Source organism: Chanodichthys erythropterus, chromosome 10 (genome assembly GCF_024489055.1).
Source record: "Chanodichthys erythropterus isolate Z2021 chromosome 10, ASM2448905v1, whole genome shotgun sequence".
Lineage (NCBI taxonomy): Eukaryota > Metazoa > Chordata > Actinopteri > Cypriniformes > Xenocyprididae > Chanodichthys > Chanodichthys erythropterus.
In genome coordinates this window covers 17,552,501-17,571,865 of record NC_090230.1, presented here as the reverse complement: position 1 = coordinate 17,571,865, position 19,365 = coordinate 17,552,501, and the positions used below count along the sequence as shown (strand labels likewise).

Here is a 19,365-nt window from a genome sequence, read left to right as displayed (position 1 = left end):
TTTAAAATCAAGTTATTTTTCCCTTAAAATGATACATTTTCTCAGTTTAAACATTTGATATGTCATCTATGTTGTATTCTGAATAAAATATTGAAATTTGAAACTTCCAAATCATTGCATTCTGTTTTTATTCACAATTTGTACAGTGTCCCAACTTTTTTGGAATCGGGTTTGTGTATATTATATATATGGTAAATACAGAGTTTATTCATTGTTAATTGTTGCAAAATTATTTTGTCTATGATTAATTTTAAGAAATATTGTTATGGAAATTGTGAAAAGCTAAAATCTCTAACCCAGAAAATAAAATATATATTATAGTATTATTTTAACACAATAGGCCTGTTGATTATGAAATGGATCTCAGTGTTTGAAGTCTTAATGCAATTAGAGTTTCTATCAGAATGAAAAGCCACCAAATTTGAAGAATGACATGTTATTATATCCATCATTACATTGTTTTTGTTATTCCAGGCACTGACTCGCACTAACTTTTAACTAAATTAAAAGAAGAATGCCAAGAACATCTTACCATCCACAGATGAATGATACCCAGTAGTACTGGTGATTTACTCTTGTCCTCAAACCGCCTCTCATTGATTGATAGTCGTTGGCCCTGAGACCACATCAGAACATCAGTCCCATCTGTCACTGACGCTCTTTTAGATATAGCCCTCTGACAGAACGCACACGTCACACTTTTGATTTACAGCGATGACACATTCTCACGTCTTCACACCTGATTAAAAGTATCCCATCTGATGAGCCTCCAGCAGTAGAGAATTCGGTCAGGTATAGGAGCAAATACGCACCAGAAGCTTGTACTCAGTGCCATGGACAGAAAACCCTCAGGAAGTCTTCTTCCACTACTTGCTTTTTTACTTCTGATTGGTGCTCTCAACGTTCATACAAGAAGCCTTGCAAGTCCAGGTGAGAACATTTTAATTATTTTAAACTAAATGACAGATTGAAATGGTACATGTTCTTGATCATAGTTCTTAATTGGCCGATTTTGATCTGAACTGCATATTTCCATTTTTACAGTAAACCAGGTTTTCCATTCAAAAGATGATTCTGACATCCAGAATCAGATTTTGGCATTTTTACTACGGAAAAACATCATGCCTGTCCAAGAAAAGGATGTACTAGGTAAATAAACCAATTTTATTAAATTTTTATTAAACTTTTTATGAAAATTTATTTTAAGCATCTTATAATACACAAACCTGCACTTACTTACATGTTCTTGATGGATTGCAGGACTCGAGCTGGCCAGAAAAATCACAGAGCTGCAGGGGGTATGTTTAATTTTGCTTATGTGCAAGTAATGGAAAAAGTTTGTTTTTAAGTATATATTAAAGGGATGGTTCACCCAAAAATTCACACAGGTTTGGAACAACTTGAGGGTGAGTAAATGATGACAGAATTTTAACTTTTGGGTGAACTATCCCTTTAATATACAAATATACAGTGATTTGGAGTAACCCTGATGTGATGTTTAATGCATTTCATTTTGTTGATGACAAATTTTCTACATATTTTCAACATAAGTATTGTTATATAGGTCAAAATTTCTATGTAAGGTCAAAAGTAATCTAAAAGTAATCCAATTATTACCTAAAATGGGTAATGAATAGATTACATTACTAATTACAATTTTCAACATGTAATTTGTATTCTGTAATGGACTACACTTTGTAAGTCATCTGCAAATATATTAATACAAATATTATTATGAAAGCTAATTGTCAGAAATCCTTGTTTCAGCTTGCGGCCCTTCAAGAAGAGCTAAATCTAGAAAGAAATTTGGTTTCAAGTGCAATAGAAAAAGAGAGATTGATGACCAGCAAAAGAGATGATGGTGAGTGTTACTTTTTTAAGCGGTGGATAAAATGCATGAATGCAAATGTAAATGCACTTATTAGTATAACTTAATTTTTCCATTTTATTTTTAAGCCTGTTTCTGGAAATACTGTGTTTGAGGATCTTAAAGTGGAGAGCCAGGAGCAAGAAAATCTGCAGAATAATCCAATGCCTTAAGATGTATCAAACAAGCTGAACATTTTTAGATATGTAATTATATGTATTCATAATGTGTCATGATAATGATAATGTACTCATGACTGTACTCTTACAACAAAAAATGTATTTTATTTAAATGTAATATCAATAAAACATCAAGTGAAATTTATGGATGTTACTATCTCATCTCATTCTTTATGAATCTTGAGTTAATAATAAAACGCATGAGTAAATATTTTTTTTTTTTACTAGAATATTTTCCACATAAATGTAGAACTGATTGTCTTCTGCTTTGAATGATAAGAGCTCTTGCCTCCCTCTAGTGTTGAGACTGCTGAACATTCCAAATGTGACTTATTTTCTTATACGGACTCTTTTGAACATATGAAGACAGAAGATTACTGCAATAAAACAATATCTATAAAAAAATTGGATTAGTTAAGGAAACTCTGAATTAAACTAACTTGAAAACTGTCAAACAAGAATAAGGTAAAAATTTATCTTTTTTTTAATTATTTAATTTAATTTTATTTTAATATTTTCTTTCCAAATAAATAAATAAAATAAAATAAAAAGAACAATAAAAAAGTTCCACTGATTTAATTTTCAATAGCGACAGTTTCTAATGTCCCACAATGCATTACTGAACATTTAGTAAAAACACACACACACACACACAAACACAATATGACCGTGACATTGGGAGACGTATACATTGGGAGAAAAATTGGAAGACAAAACCCTTTACAAGTGCACATGATGAAGACTGAGAGGTAAACAAAATGAATACAAATGAATACATTAGTATGAGTTTGAAACCATTTACTGGCATTCAACTGGCAAATCAGATAAACAAAAACAACTCATCAAGACGGATGCAGTCTTCCATGTGGGCTGCACTGCAGAGCAAGATATGGGTAGAAAGGGAAGAGCTTTTCCAAATGATGGTTATTAAAAGCATGAACACATCCGTTTTATCCAGACAGTCTTCAATACTTACGAGAGGTAAGTTCAACACTGCTAATTCATTTATTTGTTCTGGAAACAAACAGAATAGTTCACCCAAAAATGAAAATTCTGTCCTGTCATTCTAAACCTGTATGGACTTTCTTGGACCCTATTGACTTCCATTGTTTCACAGATTTTCATTTTTGGGTGAACTATCCCTTTAAAGCATGGTTAGGTTTAACCTTTTTTTAATCGAAAGTGAAGTATATGCTGCAATTGATTTCCATAAAATAAGAACTGGTCAACTGTTTAATGAAGACATGGGCTTTGCAAATATGTGATTCTTATACTAACATGTAGCTATATTTGTTCCCCAGTTTGAGAGTATGTGGTTCACGTTTATACTTCAGCTTCTGCCTCAGCTCACCCTCAGTGCTCACTGTCCCAGTGGGTGCGTTTGTGATGTTAGGGGTTCCGCAAAATGCATTGGGGGCTTCACTGACATACCCCCTCTCGACCCAACCATCACATTTCTACTCTTGCTAAACAACACAAACATAAAGGTCCTCAAAGACAGAAGTTTTCAGTCGTTCTCTCTTCTGCTACGGTTAATGATCACGCATAGCGCTCTTGACACCATTCAACCAGAAGCCTTCCACGGTGCTCCACAGCTCCTGTCTATCAAAATGTCATCAAACGCACTCACTGTCTTCCCACCCAATGTGTTTAGTGAGCAGAACAACTTGGAGCAACTGCATTTAGATGATAACAATATAATTTCCATCACTTCAGACCTCTTCAAGGGGTTGGTCAAACTAACGGAGCTAGATTTGAGCAAGAACCGCATTTCCCAGCTGACGGCTGACGTCTTCCAGAACTTGACTAAGCTGAATTACTTAAACTTAGCTGGTAACCAACTGAGGAGCCTCCCAAACACGGTTTTTCACAACCTAAGGCAACTGAAATCTCTGGTACTCTCGGCCAACCACCTGGAGACTCTGGAAAGTGGATCCTTTGACCATCTAAGCAACCTGTTGTTGTTAATGCTACAGAAGAACCAGATCCGAGAGATTCCTCCACGTCTTTTCTGGCACTTGCCATCCCTGCTCACCCTCTCAATGTCAGGCAACCAACTCAAGTATATTCCAGCCGAAAGTTTCTACTACTTACCCAACCTAACCAAGCTCACCCTCTTCAAGAACCCCTTGATCTCCCTACCTGACCAGCTGATGGGCAACATGTCGAGGCTCCAAGAATTTAACCTTTACGGAACTAATCTCGTCACTGTACCTTGGAACCTTTTTGCTAACATGACCAACCTATGGCTTCTCAACTTACACTTTAACGACAATTTGACCTCCCTACCAATGGAGCTCTTCTGTTGCCTGCCCAACCTCATGAAACTGTCCCTGAAACACAACAACCTTCGGGCACTGGACCCGGAGATCTTCTCGAGATTGACTAGTCTTAAAATTCTAAATCTTAATGATAACAAACTTGAGTCTCTCCCAGCGACAATCTTTTGCAATGCCTCAAGACTAGAAATACTGGACCTGAACCACAACCATCTAAGGTATCTCCCTGGAGATATTTTTGTACACACAAGGGTGCTGAATGTTCTCTCTCTTAGTGGCAATAAATGGAAGTGTGATTGTAGTATTTTGGGTATTGCAGAATGGATTCGCAACAACCCAAGGGTAATCAATGACTTAGACAAAGGAGTAGCATGCTATGAACCGTACCACTTACAAAACCATCCGCTGCAAACATTGACCTATGAAGACCTCCAGTGTGGTCGGGGTGTTTTCCAGACAATATTTATGACTACAAGCATCATTCCCACACAGGTTCCTGCAACATCAACCCCCCAATCGTCTTCGGCTACAAGCACAAAACCAAGAACTACAGTGACTTCAACTTCAAACACTTTTGCAACAACTGCCTCTCTATTTTCTCCTGAAGATGCATACATAAAACAAGGCAATGACTACAACGATGATCTGGTGTTCTACAATACAATTGTCTTGGAAAACGGACCTGAAATTGTTCACAACAATCATTACGGTGGTTGGGTGTACCTGTGGACTGTCCCGACGACTGCTCCATACAGTGGCTTTGTGATGGCTTTGTACATTGTTCTCTTGGTCATCGGTGTAGTCCTGATTGTGGCCACCATGTATGCTTTGTATCGACTTCATAAGGTGATGTGGGTGTTAGGGAAAGTCACTTTGGGAGACCATCAGAGAATAAAGGCGAGAAGAGTACGAAGCTTCAAAGTCAAACTCTAGAGAAAGCTTCAAGGTATTATATAGGAAAATGCTGTGTTTTCTTTGCACATTGTTATGCATACTAATTCCACTCCATACATATATATGGGGAAAACAAAAGTCTGAGTTCACTAATCAAAAGCTTCTATCATGCATTTTTCCTCAATGATGTTCAGCACAACAATTTATGTCAAAAGTTTTTCTTGTTTCCAGATTTCAGTGAAAATTAATCTCTTGGTTTTCAAAAAATTATGACAAACTGAAAGCTAAGCATGACCATAAATGTATATTCTTGTAAGCATTTATTTACAGCCATTTACAACGAATCATGAGTTTTCCTTTCTGCAGTTTCCACATTCCAATGCTTTACATTCACCAAAAAAAAAAAAAAAAAAAAAAAAATATGGACACACCCTTGCTCGCTGTTTGCAAAATTGTATCTGGAAGACCAAATAAAATGTTTCTGTAGCCTACCTCGAGAGTGTTTTCTTTGCCATGTATGCCACCTCGTGGTTACACAATACAGAGCAGAAGTTATGTGGCAAATATAACATATTTAGCCTATATAGCACCAGCCGACCTATTTCCTCAAACAAATAAATTAGTTAGGCTATTTTAATGAGTCATAATTATTATTTTTTACAATTTGGCCTACTGTTTTAATTATTTTAGATGAGGAGATATTCACGTTGCAAATAATTAGTAAATATGCACACACACGCCAACCTTACCATTTTTATTATTTATTTATTCGTTCGGTTAATTTTCTAGGTAAAAGAGTGTGCATGTTGTAGCTATTGTAGTTTAGCTTAGGCCTACTTAGCAAACATGTAGGCTAGGCTACCGAGCACTGTCATCAGATTCTTACCACTCCCACATGACTGAAGATACGCCTCAACGAGCCCAACATTGACGTATGGTGTGAGACTGAAACTCTGAAGTGTTTGTTAGTAGCCTGTGGAGGTGCGGTGACGGTCCATCCGCCAACTCCTGAAGATAACTATTACAACATTAACAGGATGTGACCCGGTTCACATATTTGAAACATCAGAGTAAAGGATGGTTTTCATACATTAACTACTAGAAATGTTACATGTTTGTCAAGTTTTAGTCAGAAGTAACTTCATTCATCTAAAATCGGACAACAGCTGATCTGTCGCGCCCTGGGCGACCCGAGTTCGAGTCCCGGCTCGATCATACTGATCCCGTTCAACTTCGCGTCTTTATTTAAATGTCTTGTTAAAAAAATACGTAATCCCAAAATAAAAGAAACATTTTAGAGAAACTACGGCCTTAAAGGGTTAGTTCACCCAAAAATGAAAATAGCCTAATGTAATTTATTACTCACCCTCATGCCGTTCCACAACCGTAAGACCTTCATTCATCTTCAGAACACAAATTAAGATATTTTTGTTGAAATCCGATGGCTCAATGAGGCCTGCATAGCCAGCAATGATATTTCCTCTCTCAAGATCCATTAATGTACTAAAATTGTGAGTACAATGGTTCAATATTAATGTTACAAAGCGACGAGAATATTTTTGGTGCGCCAAAAAGATAAAAACAAAATAACGACTTATATAGTGATGGCAGATTTCAAAACACTGCTTCAGGAAGCTTCGGAGCATAATGAATCAGCGTGTAGAATTTTGACGCGTGATCCGAATCATGATTCGACACAAAAGATTCATAATGCTCCGAAGCTTAATGAAGCAGTGTTTTGAAATCAGCCATCACTATATAAGTCGTTATTTTTTTATTTATTTTTTTTGCGCGCCAAAAATATTCTCATCGCTTTGTAACATTAATATTGAACCGCTGTACTCACATGAACTGATTTAAATATGTTTTTAGTACATTTATGGATCTTGAGAGAGAAAATGTCATTGCTGGCTATACAGGCCTCACTGAACCATCGGATTTCAACAAAAATATCTTAATTTGTGTTGCGAAGATGAACGAAGTTCTTACGGGTGTGGAAATAAATGAGGGTGAGTAATAAATGACAATATTTTCATTTTTGGGTGAACCAACCGTTTAATACACACTCCATTCAAGGCCTAAATGTTGTTATTATAATCCTCAAATCTTGTGCTGTCATAGAAACATCAAAATAGACTATTACATGGGCCTAATGCGTTTCCAGTTCAAAAGTAAACATGAAAACAGACATTATGTTGTGATAATTATGAGTCATGGATAGACGGAAGATTCGTAGGGTTAATGGAATCCAGAGATTTGTGTGAACATGTTCAGGTATGAAAACATCCCACTCTATCTGCCTGGCGACCGTATATAGATGGGAAAAGTCTGTCAAAACCATGAAACATAGCGGATCATTCTGAATAAATATTACCCGCCACCGGCTTACGATGCCTAAACTGCTTTTCTCGAAGATTCGGATCTACGATTTTAAGGATCTCATTCGGAATAAGAAACAACCAATAACGTAAATATTTTTACTTGTCTCGCATAGCCTACATATGAACTTCTTAATCGACTGATATGCTTGAAGATGGATATATATTACAGTAATTTTTCATCCCATAGAATGGACGTTCTGTTGAGCAGAAAAAAGCAGAAAAACAATATCAGATGTGTTCTGATTCAGAAAAAGACTGAAGTATCTCATTATCAGTAAGTTTATAAGCCATAGCCTTTTGTTGTATGTGTAGCATATAGTATAATTAAAACTGAGATCATTAGTTTATGGGTATTTGATGCATAAGAAGTCAATTTTTAATTTAAACACAAATAACAGTTCAAATAGTACAAATGTGCATGTAGTCTTAATAAAATGATGTTAAAAACATGGGTAAAAAAAAAAAAAAAAGTATTGCATGTCACACCACAGGTCATTTAAATTTAAAATTGTCAAAAGTATTTAAAAGTGTTTCACTATGCATGGCAGAAATTATTTCAGCCACTAATTTCTTCATCTTTTTAAGACAGGACCATTTGACACATGGGCCAAAGCTAGCTGATCTGCTAGAAAATAGAGGTTAGTTCAACCACTATTCATTATACACACACTCTTAAAAATAAAGGTTCTTTATTGGCATTAATGGTTCAGTGAAGAACCCCATCCATTGAACCTTCGCATTACAGGTTCTTTATAGTGGAAAAAGGTTCTTTGGGGTGTGGTTTGCTTCTCTTGGGTCTTTTGGTCCAGACCAAAAAGGAAATTGATACATTTAGTCCTGTGCTTAATGTTCACACAGTCATTTTTAAGGCTGAACCTAAAGAAACAAAAACAACAACGGCTTTTATGATGTATATTTTGTGACATTGTGTTCTGAGCTAAATGCGCTTGATGTATGTGTGCACATATGATGGTATTATACCAGAACTTGTGAAGAGCTTATAAAATGTAAAGGAGTCAAACACAACAAACACACAAACAAAGATCTGCTGCAAGGAGATGCAGTTCCGATGCCTGTACTGAACTGTAAAGGAAATTTAAATTCTGTCATCATTTACTCACCCTCAGGTTGTTCCAAACCTGTATAAATTTCTTTGTTCTGTTGAAAACAAAGGAAGATATTTTGAAGAAAGTTTGTAACCAGGCCACCTTGGGCCACCATTGACTTCCATAGTATTTTTTTTTTCTTACTATGGAAGTCAATGGTGGCCTAAAGCGGCCTGGTTACAAACTGTCCTTTTTAGGGTCGTAACTTGTGACATCACTTCCTGTTTTTGATTAGTTTAGATGTTTTTGGTCCACCTTTTCAATGACCTTTTCACCTCAGTCTGCTTGTTTGGTGCGCACCAAGGTTCGGACGGCAGCATTCACACTTATTCAAATGAACCACACTAAGGGTGTGTTCACACTTGGCAGGTTTGGTTTGATTAAAACGAACTCTGGTGTGATTGCTCTGTTAGTGTGGTTCATTTGAATAAGTGTGAATTCTGCCGTCTGAACCCTGGTGCACCCCAAACAAGTGGGCCTAGACACCTGAGATGGGGGGGATGGGAATGCAAATGGGCAGAGGGGGATACCCCCCCTCTCAAAATATACACATTATTTTATAGTGTTTTTTTTTTTTTTTTTTGATCTTTAGGTTCTGTGTTAAAAATTACAGTGTGAACGCGTCATTGTTTTTATTTTTGGTTTTATTAATTCATTACTAAAACAGTGACAATTTCAAGGTAACAGGGTTGACTCTACTATATATATTAGTTGACTAGGTTATGCTTCTACCCTGTTACCATTATAATGTAGTATCAAATATATGGATTTAGATGTATTTTTTCTGAGAACAATTACAATATTAACAAATTGTAGACACTGAGATAAAATATTCAGTGCACATAATTGGTATTGAAATGTGATTTTTTTTATTGTTTATGGTTTATGGTATTTTTTTATTGTTGTGTTTCTGGATCTTTAGGTTCTGTGTTAAAAACGCAAAGCAAACCAGGACTAAATGTATAATTTTTTTTTTCTTTTGCTCTGGACCAAAAGAACCAAGAGAACCGAACTACAAGTGTACCCAACAGAGCAATTTCTTTTTATTCAAAAAAAAACCTGCCAAGTGTACGGAAGAAGATTAGGGCCGAGCAATAATAAAAAAAAATAAAACCATCTCGAAATTAAGGTTGTTAAATTTCAAGAAAAAAGTCGAGATAAAATGTTGAGAATAAACTCGTTAAATTACGAGAAAAAATTGTTAAATTTCGATAAAAAAGTCTAAATAAAATGTTGAGAATGAACTCATTAAATTACGAGAAAAAACGTGTTAAATTTCGAGAAAAAGTCTAAATAAAATGTTGAGTATAAACTCATTAAATTACGAGAAAAAACTTGTTAAATTTCGAGAAAAAGTCTAAATAAAATGTTGAGAATAAACTCATTAAATTACAAGAAAAAACGTGTTAAATTTCGAGAAAAATGTCGAGATAAAATGTTGAGAATAAACTCATTAAATTATGAGAAAAAAGTCGTTAAATTACTAGAAAAAAGTCGTTAAATTATGAGAACAAATTCGTAATTTAACAAATTTGTTCTCGTAATTTAATGACTTTTTTCTCAAAATTTAATGACTATTCTCAACATTTTATCTCGACCTTTTTCTCGAAATTTAACAACATTTTTCTCGTAATTTAACAACTTTTTTCTCATAATTTAACGAGTTTATTCTCAACATTTTATCTCGACTTTTTTCTTGAAATTTAACGAGTTTTTTTCTCGTAATTTAATGAGTTTATTCTCAACATTTTATCTCGACCTTTTTCTCGAAATTTAACAACATTTTTCTCGTAATTTAACAACTTTTTTCTCGTAATTTCATGACATTTTTCTCTGAATTTAACGAGTTTATTCTCAAAATTTTATCTCGACTTTTTTCTTGAAACTTAACGAGTTTTTTCTCGTAATTTAATGAGTTTATTCATAGCATTTTATCTCGACCTTTTTCTCGAAATTTAACAATTTTTTTCTCGCAATTTAACAATTTAATCTTGAGATGGTTTTATTTTTTTATTATTGCTTGGCCCTAATCCTCTTCCGTACAAGTGTGAACAGACCCTTATATTATTAAAATGATTTTCACACTTCTTTGAAGAACCATTGACTGAAATCTTTTTTTTAGGGAACCCAAAATGGTTCTATCACTGTGAACCCTCCCTTTTTGTATATTATTTCACATTATTTTGAACATTCTTCTCCAAACAGACTACCTGGCTGCCTTTCGATCATTTCTCCAGTCTGAGTTTAGTGCGGAGAACATTGATTTTTGGCTTGCCTGCAGGGAATATAAGCGAATGACTTCATCTGGCAGACTCTCTAACAAGGCAGCAGATATCTACAAAGAGTTTCTCCATCCCATGGCTCAAAAAGAGGTCAGCATGTGCATTTATTTAAGCATTAAAAAGAGTAGGGCCTTTCCAAACAGTTACAGTTCATTATTAAGGCACCAGATTTCTTATAAAATATATGTCACATATGAATTTGAATGACACATATTTTAAAATGTATCAATAACGAGTCAAGAAATTTTGCATCTGCTATATTTGCTTTAAACACGATTTAAATGAGTTAAATTGTCACTATATAGATATCTTTGAATTCATCTTTCATAGATTTAAATGTTACATTTTCACAGGTCAACATCGACCATCACACTCGTGAAAAGATCAAGAGATCCTTGGTGAAGCCTGACGTCACTTGTTTTGATGAAGCTGAGATACATATATACAGACTGATGGAGAAAGACTCCTGCCCACGGTTCCTCAAATCTGAGGCCTATCAGAACCTGAGGAACACAGCCAGGAAACCAATGTAGACCTATACTGTACCAGTGACAACTATTTCACTGGAAAAAGGTTTCTTAATGAACCAGCGCACAGAAAGAGGACATATGCACGTGGTTTAGAGGAAATGACTGAGGAGAACAGAAAGTGTATGTGGTGAGCTCAACTTCATCGGTTTTGAGTGATAAGATGAATGAGAAAAAATAAAAGTGTCACACAGGAAATGATCTAGAATGAAGGTATATTACATGGTTTCCACTGTTATTTGAGAGATGGGCTGTTCTGTTCTAGGAAAAGTTGATCTTGTGAGCCAGGCAAACATGTTGATAAATTGTATTGTGACATCAACATAAACGCAGTTAGTTGAGACCAAATATTTGTTTGTATTTTGTGGTGTCTTCTTTTCTTTTATTACGCAACATTTATGAGACCACATGGGACCAGTTACAGCAAAACATCACTTTATACCTTACACATTCCTATAAAAAAATTATAATACGAAAATATCTTGAGTAACAGGGTTGACTTTTACAGTTTAATTCGATATTACAAGCAATGTATCCAAGGCCATGAAATTACAAGGTGCTTATTAGAAATACATTTTAATGTTGTTATGTCCTCAAATATTAAGGAACAAAGAAATATACAAAAATCCGTTACTAAAACAGTAACAATTTCAAGGTAACAGGGTTGACTCTATAGGTTATGCTTCTACCCTGTTACCAATATAATGTAGTATCGAATATATATGTTTTTATATGTATTTTTTCTGAGAACAATGACTATATTAACAAACTGTAGACACTGAGATAAAATATTCAGTGCACAGAATTGGTAGCCATTGACTTTTTGACAATATTTTTTAGGCATTCACTATTATCATCTGACCAAAGAATGAGAGAACATCATTAAATCTTTATGATTAGAACACACAAACATACTGTAAACAGCAGATTAGCTATATTTAGACCGTCTGGACTCTGACTAATTATGAGCAGAAAACCAACGTTTTCCATAGTCTGTGAAGAGTTGTGTTTTGGTGACATGTCCGACCCCGAGCGAACTGATGCAGAGACGAGCCTTAAGCAAGAGACATTGCCATAAAGTGCAATAATAATCTATGTCACTGCTTGACCCCACTTTGACAATGACTTACATCCTGAGATTCAAGACTTAAAAAGGCAATTTTGAGCTGCTAAGAATAACTATGTTTGATTAACTTCAAATTCCACCAAAACAGTGAATGTCAACGGCCATGTGATGCATGGTAGATCATCCTCTGTGTATGCCCTTTCTTGGGGAAAGCAATAAAGACACCACTGTTTTAAGAAATATCTGTTCCCGTCATATTGGGGAAAAAAAAAAAAATCATGTTTATTGGATTAAAATGCTTTTTAGTATAAAAGTATTAGTGAATGAACATTATTTGATTCACTTGGTCATTAAAATATGATGCTGATGATATAAATACAAGCAGAAAAACATGTTAATGCTCAATTATTGCTCAAAGCTCAGGATGGAGTTATATTGAAGTTCTTAGAAACGGCTGTGGAGAAAACGGAACGACAACAACAATAACAACTGATATACAGTTCAAAAATGAATGATAATTATTTATATTATATATATTTTATATAATGTAAAAGTAAGTTCAGTCACTGACTTTCTCAGAAGAAAAATTTGAGAAGCATTAGCTTAGATTTAATCTCACGGCTGTCTAGGAGAAACAATTAATACTTCTAAACATTCACTTAATCATTGTACTTTACACATTCATATAAATCAAAATATAAACCAGAAAAGTAACAGGGCTGACATTTTAAGATCGCCTCCTACTGGCAAACGTGACAAAACATAATAATAAAAAAGTAGGAGATACTGCATTGCCGGCACTTAAAAACTAAGCTCACTTCATGAAAAATCATCCTTTTTTTTTTTTTTTTTTATTAAATATATGGAATATATGCTGCTTATATGATGTACAACTAATTCTAATTCTTCGAATTATTTGATTTTTTCACATACATTCATTGCTCATCTCAGCGCAACATGTATGTTGTCACTCAGAAATGAGATCGATGTGAAATCATGTCGTAACACTGCCACAAATGAAAACTCTCCTCATGAGACTATCCAGCGGATGCACAAATTATTGACAAACCGTTTCACCAATCTGTACATTTTCAGCCTGTGGATGACACCCTGACCAATCTCTCACACAATCTGACCATCATCTGCTGCCAAAACACAATCACCATGGCAACTGAAAGGAAATGAGTAATGTTCTGACATTGCCCGGGGCACAAAAATTGCTCAATTGCGCACAATGGAGAAACTGACAGTGTTACAGTATATGTGGAGCTGTGAGATATTGCGCCAGTCAGGTGACTTTGAGGATGTCTACACATGCTGGAGTCTAATGTGAACACTTGACTAACTATATCCATTTTTAGATAAACGTATGGAGAAAGAAACGTAGCAAAGTCACTTACTATGGATTAATACACTTAAAAAAAATAAAATAAAACATGAAAATGGCCCATTGAAAGGGTTCATGACGTATGAGTGACCATGATAAAGGATATCTTTTAAAAATCTAGTTTTTATGAATGTACTTTTTTGTATATAGGTTAGTTTCTTATGGCACGGAAAAACTTTTATACCCTTTTCAAGAAAAGTTTCAATGTGATCACTAAAAATGTCATGTAGTGTAACCATCAAGTACATATTTTCCACACCCCTTGAAAACATGTGAGTGTACACAACAATTTCCAAAAAAGTTCAAAAGCTCTTTTTTTTTTTTTTTTCTTTTACAATTATCATCAATTAATTCATAAATATTTTGTGGAGTTGCACCACATGACATTTTACAACCTGAACTGATCACGTCATAAAAACATTTTGTCCGCCGGGGTTTATAATATCATACTCTTTTTCCCTACAGATTCCTGCATGTTGGTTACACCATATGACTTTTTATTAATAAATAACATTACATTTCTGTAGAGTTGTACCACATAGACATTATACAACCTGAATTATCTGATACTTTCAGAGACGTATTTATCACACACAGTCACAGTCATAGACCTAAACGGGTCTGTGATATATGCTTTTTTCACTTTTGTTAAATAGTTTCCATTAAAATGTAATAGTCAAGCATTCTTTTGTTTAGTTAGTTCAGCAAAGAAGTTTTCCTAACAAGAAATATTTCTGGCCATAGTTTCTAAAGGTTCTTAATGTTTCGTCTTTAGATCAGCATGTCGGTTTCTGGGTTCACATAGATGGTTTTCCAAAGCACTAGAGAACCAAAGATCTTGAAGAACTTCAACATCAGTTCTCCATTCTGTAAAGCACTTTTTGGTTCTAATCTGAACTTTTCTTTTAGTGCAGGTGAAGGTAGTTACTCATTATCTGTGTTTGGAGAAGGATTCCTTCTTCGATGCTAATAAAAAGCAAAACAAAGAAAGACGAAGCAGCCTATCCATCTCATTTGACTCTTATTTTCATTTGTCTGCCATTACAACTTGGCCCTGTTACGTCCGTAGATTACTGAAAAAGCCAAAACATGCAAATTTGTAATTTGCTTATCTGTTATTTCAGAAGGTACATGTATATTTACATGTCTAAAAATATGAAGAAACAGGCTATGCTTTTCGCACACGAGAAACTGACTGGGTGAAGGGGGAGGGTTCGATGGGGCTTCCTCTTTGCTGTGGTTCGCCGAGTCCCTGTTGGTGAAACGAACCCTTAGCAACCGTCGCAGGGCATAAAAAGCAGAGCCGGATACGCAGAAGGGAAACCTGTAGAGCACCAAGTGCAGCATGATCACTAGCAGGACCGTGCTGTGGATTTCTGGGCAATAAGCCCTCACTCTACCATGCCTGGCCTAATCCCACAACCTCTCCCAACGGATTTCAACATGGATAAAGACGACTTGAGGAGAAACAAGACCTTGTAAGTGCAGGCATTTTTACTCAGCTATCAGCAAAAGGGAATCTATTATGGGTCCCAGCATGCTTTAGCATAGGTTTGGATGTGTGAAGCATGAAATGACGACAACAAAGCTGACTTTCTCTCCATAGAGGAAAGAACCTCATGTGCCGACTAAAGCGTATGTTCACCAGTTCCTCTGCTCCAGAGAGGTAAGGAAAAAGTGACACTCATATAAGGACACCAGGTCCAAAATAGTTCAAACAAGAGTTATTGCTTCTAATCCAGTTATGGTCAACTAATCAAACCCGTCTGATCTCAGCAGGCTAAGTTTAGAAGACACCCAACAATGGTCCCAGTCTTTGGAGCGGCTTCTCGGTTCCAAATGTAAGTCTTTTCTTTTTTTCCAAAGCTATTTTTGGCATTGGTTTGCTGAGGCGAGAGTAAACTAAAACATTAGTAAATTAAAGAGGTGCTGGTTTCCATTCGCGCCTTTTGTTTTGACGCGAACCCGCATTTGCTTCCCTTCCAGATGGCCTGGCCACATTCCGCACCTTTCTGAAATCAGAATTCAGCGATGAAAACATCGAATTCTGGTTGACGTGTGAGGACTACAAGAAGATAACGTCGTCCTATAAGATGAGCTCGAAGGCGAGGAAAATCTTCGAGCAATTCGTCGAAGCAGAATCTCCGAAAGAGGTAGAGGACACACCATACAACACCCTGACGCTATACGCTAGTAAATCTCTACATAATAATGTCTATATACTAGAAGTGCCTGTAGGGTTGCAATATGCTTTCAGTTGAATTATAGTTTTTGATGTGCTGCACAGCTGCTCTGTCTTTTCTCAAAAACAAAAAAAAAGAATTTTATACCTTCTATACTTAACTTACGCTCAAACATATTTATCTAACCATATGTATACACGGAAGCAATATAATATAATGTAATATATATATTGGATTAATAATCATGTTAATTAGTAAAAAATTTAATATTTTAATTAAAATAGTATTAAAATATTCTAATAAATAAAAATAATAAATAAATAAAATGTAAATAATTTAAAATTATACAAATAATAAATAGTAAATTGTATAATAAATATAATAATTTATAATATTTATTATACTAAATATTTTTAATTTATTCTGCAATTATAATATTATATATATATATATATATATATATATATATATATATATATATATATATATATATATATATATATATAAATAAATCCAATATATTATATTATATTATATTATATTATATTATTACATTTTATTATATTATATTATAATCCCCCAACAGAGGATCCCAACACCAGATGTAAAACAAATATAAGGAACAATGCTTGAATGTGATAAATAAATAAAGAAATGAATAATGTTATCTGATACTGGCCCCTACACAGTATAAACTATGGCTTCTAAATGCCTTAATGGTTGTAATGTGGTAATGTTGTTTTATACTAATCGTGATACATTATTTCTCGCTTTTACGACTTAATTTTGCATATTTCCATTGCAATGTCTCATTATTTGGAAAGTACATCTCGTAATTGGTTGCTTCCAGAGTAGGCATAGCGTAAATGCCTCTCATTTGCATCGCAGATAAACATTGACTATCACACACGGGAGGAAATCAAGAGGAACGTGAGGAGTCCGACGACACAGTGTTTCGACGAGGCTCAGAAGATCGTTTACGGTCTGATGGAACGTGACTCTTACCCCAGATTTCTACGATCTGAGATGTACAAGACCCTCCTCGAGTCCCTTGCTGCAGATGATCCTCGAGGATGACTATATGGATATATCACACCAATGCTAAAACTGGAACGGTCTGGTTTGTGCGCAGGACCAGAACCCCAAAGCTTGCGCCCCCACCGTGTGGAACTTCTGAAACTAGCAGGAGACAAAAAGGAGCAATGGTTGGGAACATGCTGATGATATCAAAGCAAATGACAAGAAACACAAGTCCGACATGTTACTGAAGTGCCATGAGTGCTTCTTTACTGAGGGTGCTTCCTGTGTAGATAAGGACGCAGCTCCTTCAAGCCCTTCCGGTGGTTTCCGAAGCTACAAGTGTGGGGACAACACTATTGTCTTTTCCTGGCACTTCCAGAACTGCTTTGCCATGTCCTACAATGACTTTAGTAACAAAAAAACTTTTGTGAGAGGATCTTGGCATATCCTATTTCAACATCAGTGCCTAATTTCCACACAGATGTATAACATTAAAGAAAGAAATGACCTACTAGAGAGGTTAAGTTAAAATAATAATAATAATAATAATAATAATAACAGTAAGTACAGTTGTAGCATGTGTGCCACACACAAAAACCGTAGGCATTACTTGTAATGTTATAAAGTTTAATTTAAATGAAGATACTATTTATTATCCGCAGCCACTGGTTGGATGTTGACTTTTGTTATGTCCACTGTCATTTTTGAGGACAATAAAATAAAAATTGGACACTGTTGAACTTTTCACTCCATTTTCTTTTTTTCTCTTGCTTCAAAGTGATATCTTCATATTGTACACCCAGATTCCTTTGCTTTTACGAATTACTGAAAACTTAAAAAAAAACCCTCAAAACAAGTTAAAAACAACTTTTAATGTGAATTTTATATATATTATATATATATATATATATATACACACACACACACACACACACAGTCAAACCAAAATTTATTACAGTTTATTCACTATAGTTTAAAAAAAATGTAATAAAATATGACAAGATTGCAGTGTTATACTGTGTCAGAAAAAATGAATCTTAATTATGTCAGATAACACTTAAGCAAAACATGCAGGTCAAAGTGTCTGAATAATTTTTTTTTTAATATATACACAGTGTATATATATATATATATATATATATATATATATATATATATATATATATATATATACATACTGTGTATATATATACACACACACACAAAATTATATCTAGTGTCTGAATAATTTTGGGTTTGACTGTGTATATTATATATATATATTTTAAGTATTCTGGCCAACGCAATAAGCTGATAACGACTTTCATATTCTAAATGATAACTGTTGGATATATAAATATATATTTCTCTAAAAACAATGAACACATATTAAAGGGTTAGATCTTGCCATAAACTCTCCCTAAGTTATTGCTATATCTAAATCTAAAAAAATATACAGAAACAAGTAAATTTCCAATATCACCTGATACGATAAATATAAAAATTACCAATGTGGTGTCAATATATTGTGTGAAATGTCTTATTATCAAATGCAGTTTACCCCTCAAGTAAATTGATCTTGTTTTAAGGATGTTTAGATGTTCTCCCGGAAAAACAAGACAGCACATCTGTTACCAATATTGTATCAAACACCAAAAGCACCACTAAATGTGAACTTTACAGCTCCTGTCAATTAATTTAATTAAAACATTATAGGAATGATTCTTCTCTAACCATTTGGCTGACAGATCCCATGACTATTTAGTGAAACAATTACCTATGAAACAGGAACAGACGAGTTTCAGTTCCCACAGAACAGGGAATTAAGAAAGAAAGACTTCATAAGCGCCAGAGAAGTGTGCATTGCAGCAGCTACTGAAAAGTCATGAGATCTTGCAACTCGGACATTTCTGCTCTTGCATATCTAATAGTTTATGACGCAAGCCTTCCTCTGTGAGACTTGCCATTTAGTAGACACTTCAGACTAATAGTAGGGACTGTCCTGCTGGAGAAACTTGAATATGTCGGTCAAGGGCAAAGCAGAACTGTGACTGTGACTGGAACTGTCTCAATTTAGGGACTGAAATCTTTAGCCATTCGTTTCATGGTTTCTTGCTCAAAAAGCTAATGCCCAATTTAGTTTGTAATGAAATTTAAAAGCTTTAAATATAGAGCCTTTCACTCATGATGTCAATTTATAGTCAATCTGGAATGC

The 19,365-nt window shown here is 34.7% G+C and overlaps 4 protein-coding genes across 5 annotated transcripts; all 4 read left to right on the top strand.

The window, feature by feature from the left end:
- Window positions 1–833: 833 nt before the first annotated feature.
- uts2d (urotensin 2 domain containing) lies at window positions 834–2,069 on the top strand. Its single transcript, XM_067396903.1, has 5 exons — window positions 834–930; window positions 1,045–1,149; window positions 1,261–1,298; window positions 1,768–1,861; window positions 1,957–2,069. Exons 1-5 carry the CDS (start codon window positions 834–836, stop codon window positions 1,980–1,982), a joined length of 360 nt encoding a protein of 119 aa, XP_067253004.1. The 3' UTR covers window positions 1,983–2,069.
- Window positions 2,070–2,946: 877 nt separating this feature from the next.
- LOC137029183 (platelet glycoprotein V) lies at window positions 2,947–6,094 on the top strand. Its single transcript, XM_067398722.1, has 2 exons — window positions 2,947–3,027; window positions 3,348–6,094. Exon 2 carries the CDS (start codon window positions 3,357–3,359, stop codon window positions 5,256–5,258), a length of 1,902 nt encoding a protein of 633 aa, XP_067254823.1. The 5' UTR covers window positions 2,947–3,027; window positions 3,348–3,356; the 3' UTR covers window positions 5,259–6,094.
- Window positions 6,095–7,199: 1,105 nt separating this feature from the next.
- On the top strand, window positions 7,200–11,853 carry si:ch211-117l17.6 (regulator of G-protein signaling 21). The gene is made up of 5 exons (XM_067398721.1): window positions 7,200–7,686; window positions 7,788–7,874; window positions 8,186–8,238; window positions 10,912–11,078; window positions 11,342–11,853. The coding sequence occupies exons 1-5, from the start codon at window positions 7,610–7,612 to the stop codon at window positions 11,519–11,521; spliced, it is 564 nt and encodes a 187-aa protein (XP_067254822.1). The 5' UTR covers window positions 7,200–7,609; the 3' UTR covers window positions 11,522–11,853.
- A 3,403-nt stretch (window positions 11,854–15,256) lies between these two features.
- rgs13b (regulator of G protein signaling 13b) lies at window positions 15,257–17,729 on the top strand. Of its 2 annotated transcripts, none has more exons than XM_067396329.1 (5): window positions 15,257–15,446; window positions 15,575–15,634; window positions 15,748–15,809; window positions 15,955–16,121; window positions 17,040–17,729. In XM_067396329.1, exons 1-5 carry the CDS (start codon window positions 15,370–15,372, stop codon window positions 17,226–17,228), a joined length of 555 nt encoding a protein of 184 aa, XP_067252430.1. In that variant the 5' UTR covers window positions 15,257–15,369; the 3' UTR covers window positions 17,229–17,729. The 2 variants fall into 2 exon arrangements, with proteins under 2 accessions (XP_067252430.1, XP_067252429.1); XM_067396328.1 differs by having other exon boundaries at window positions 15,262–15,446; window positions 15,745–15,809.
- The last annotated feature ends 1,636 nt before the right edge of the window (window positions 17,730–19,365 follow it).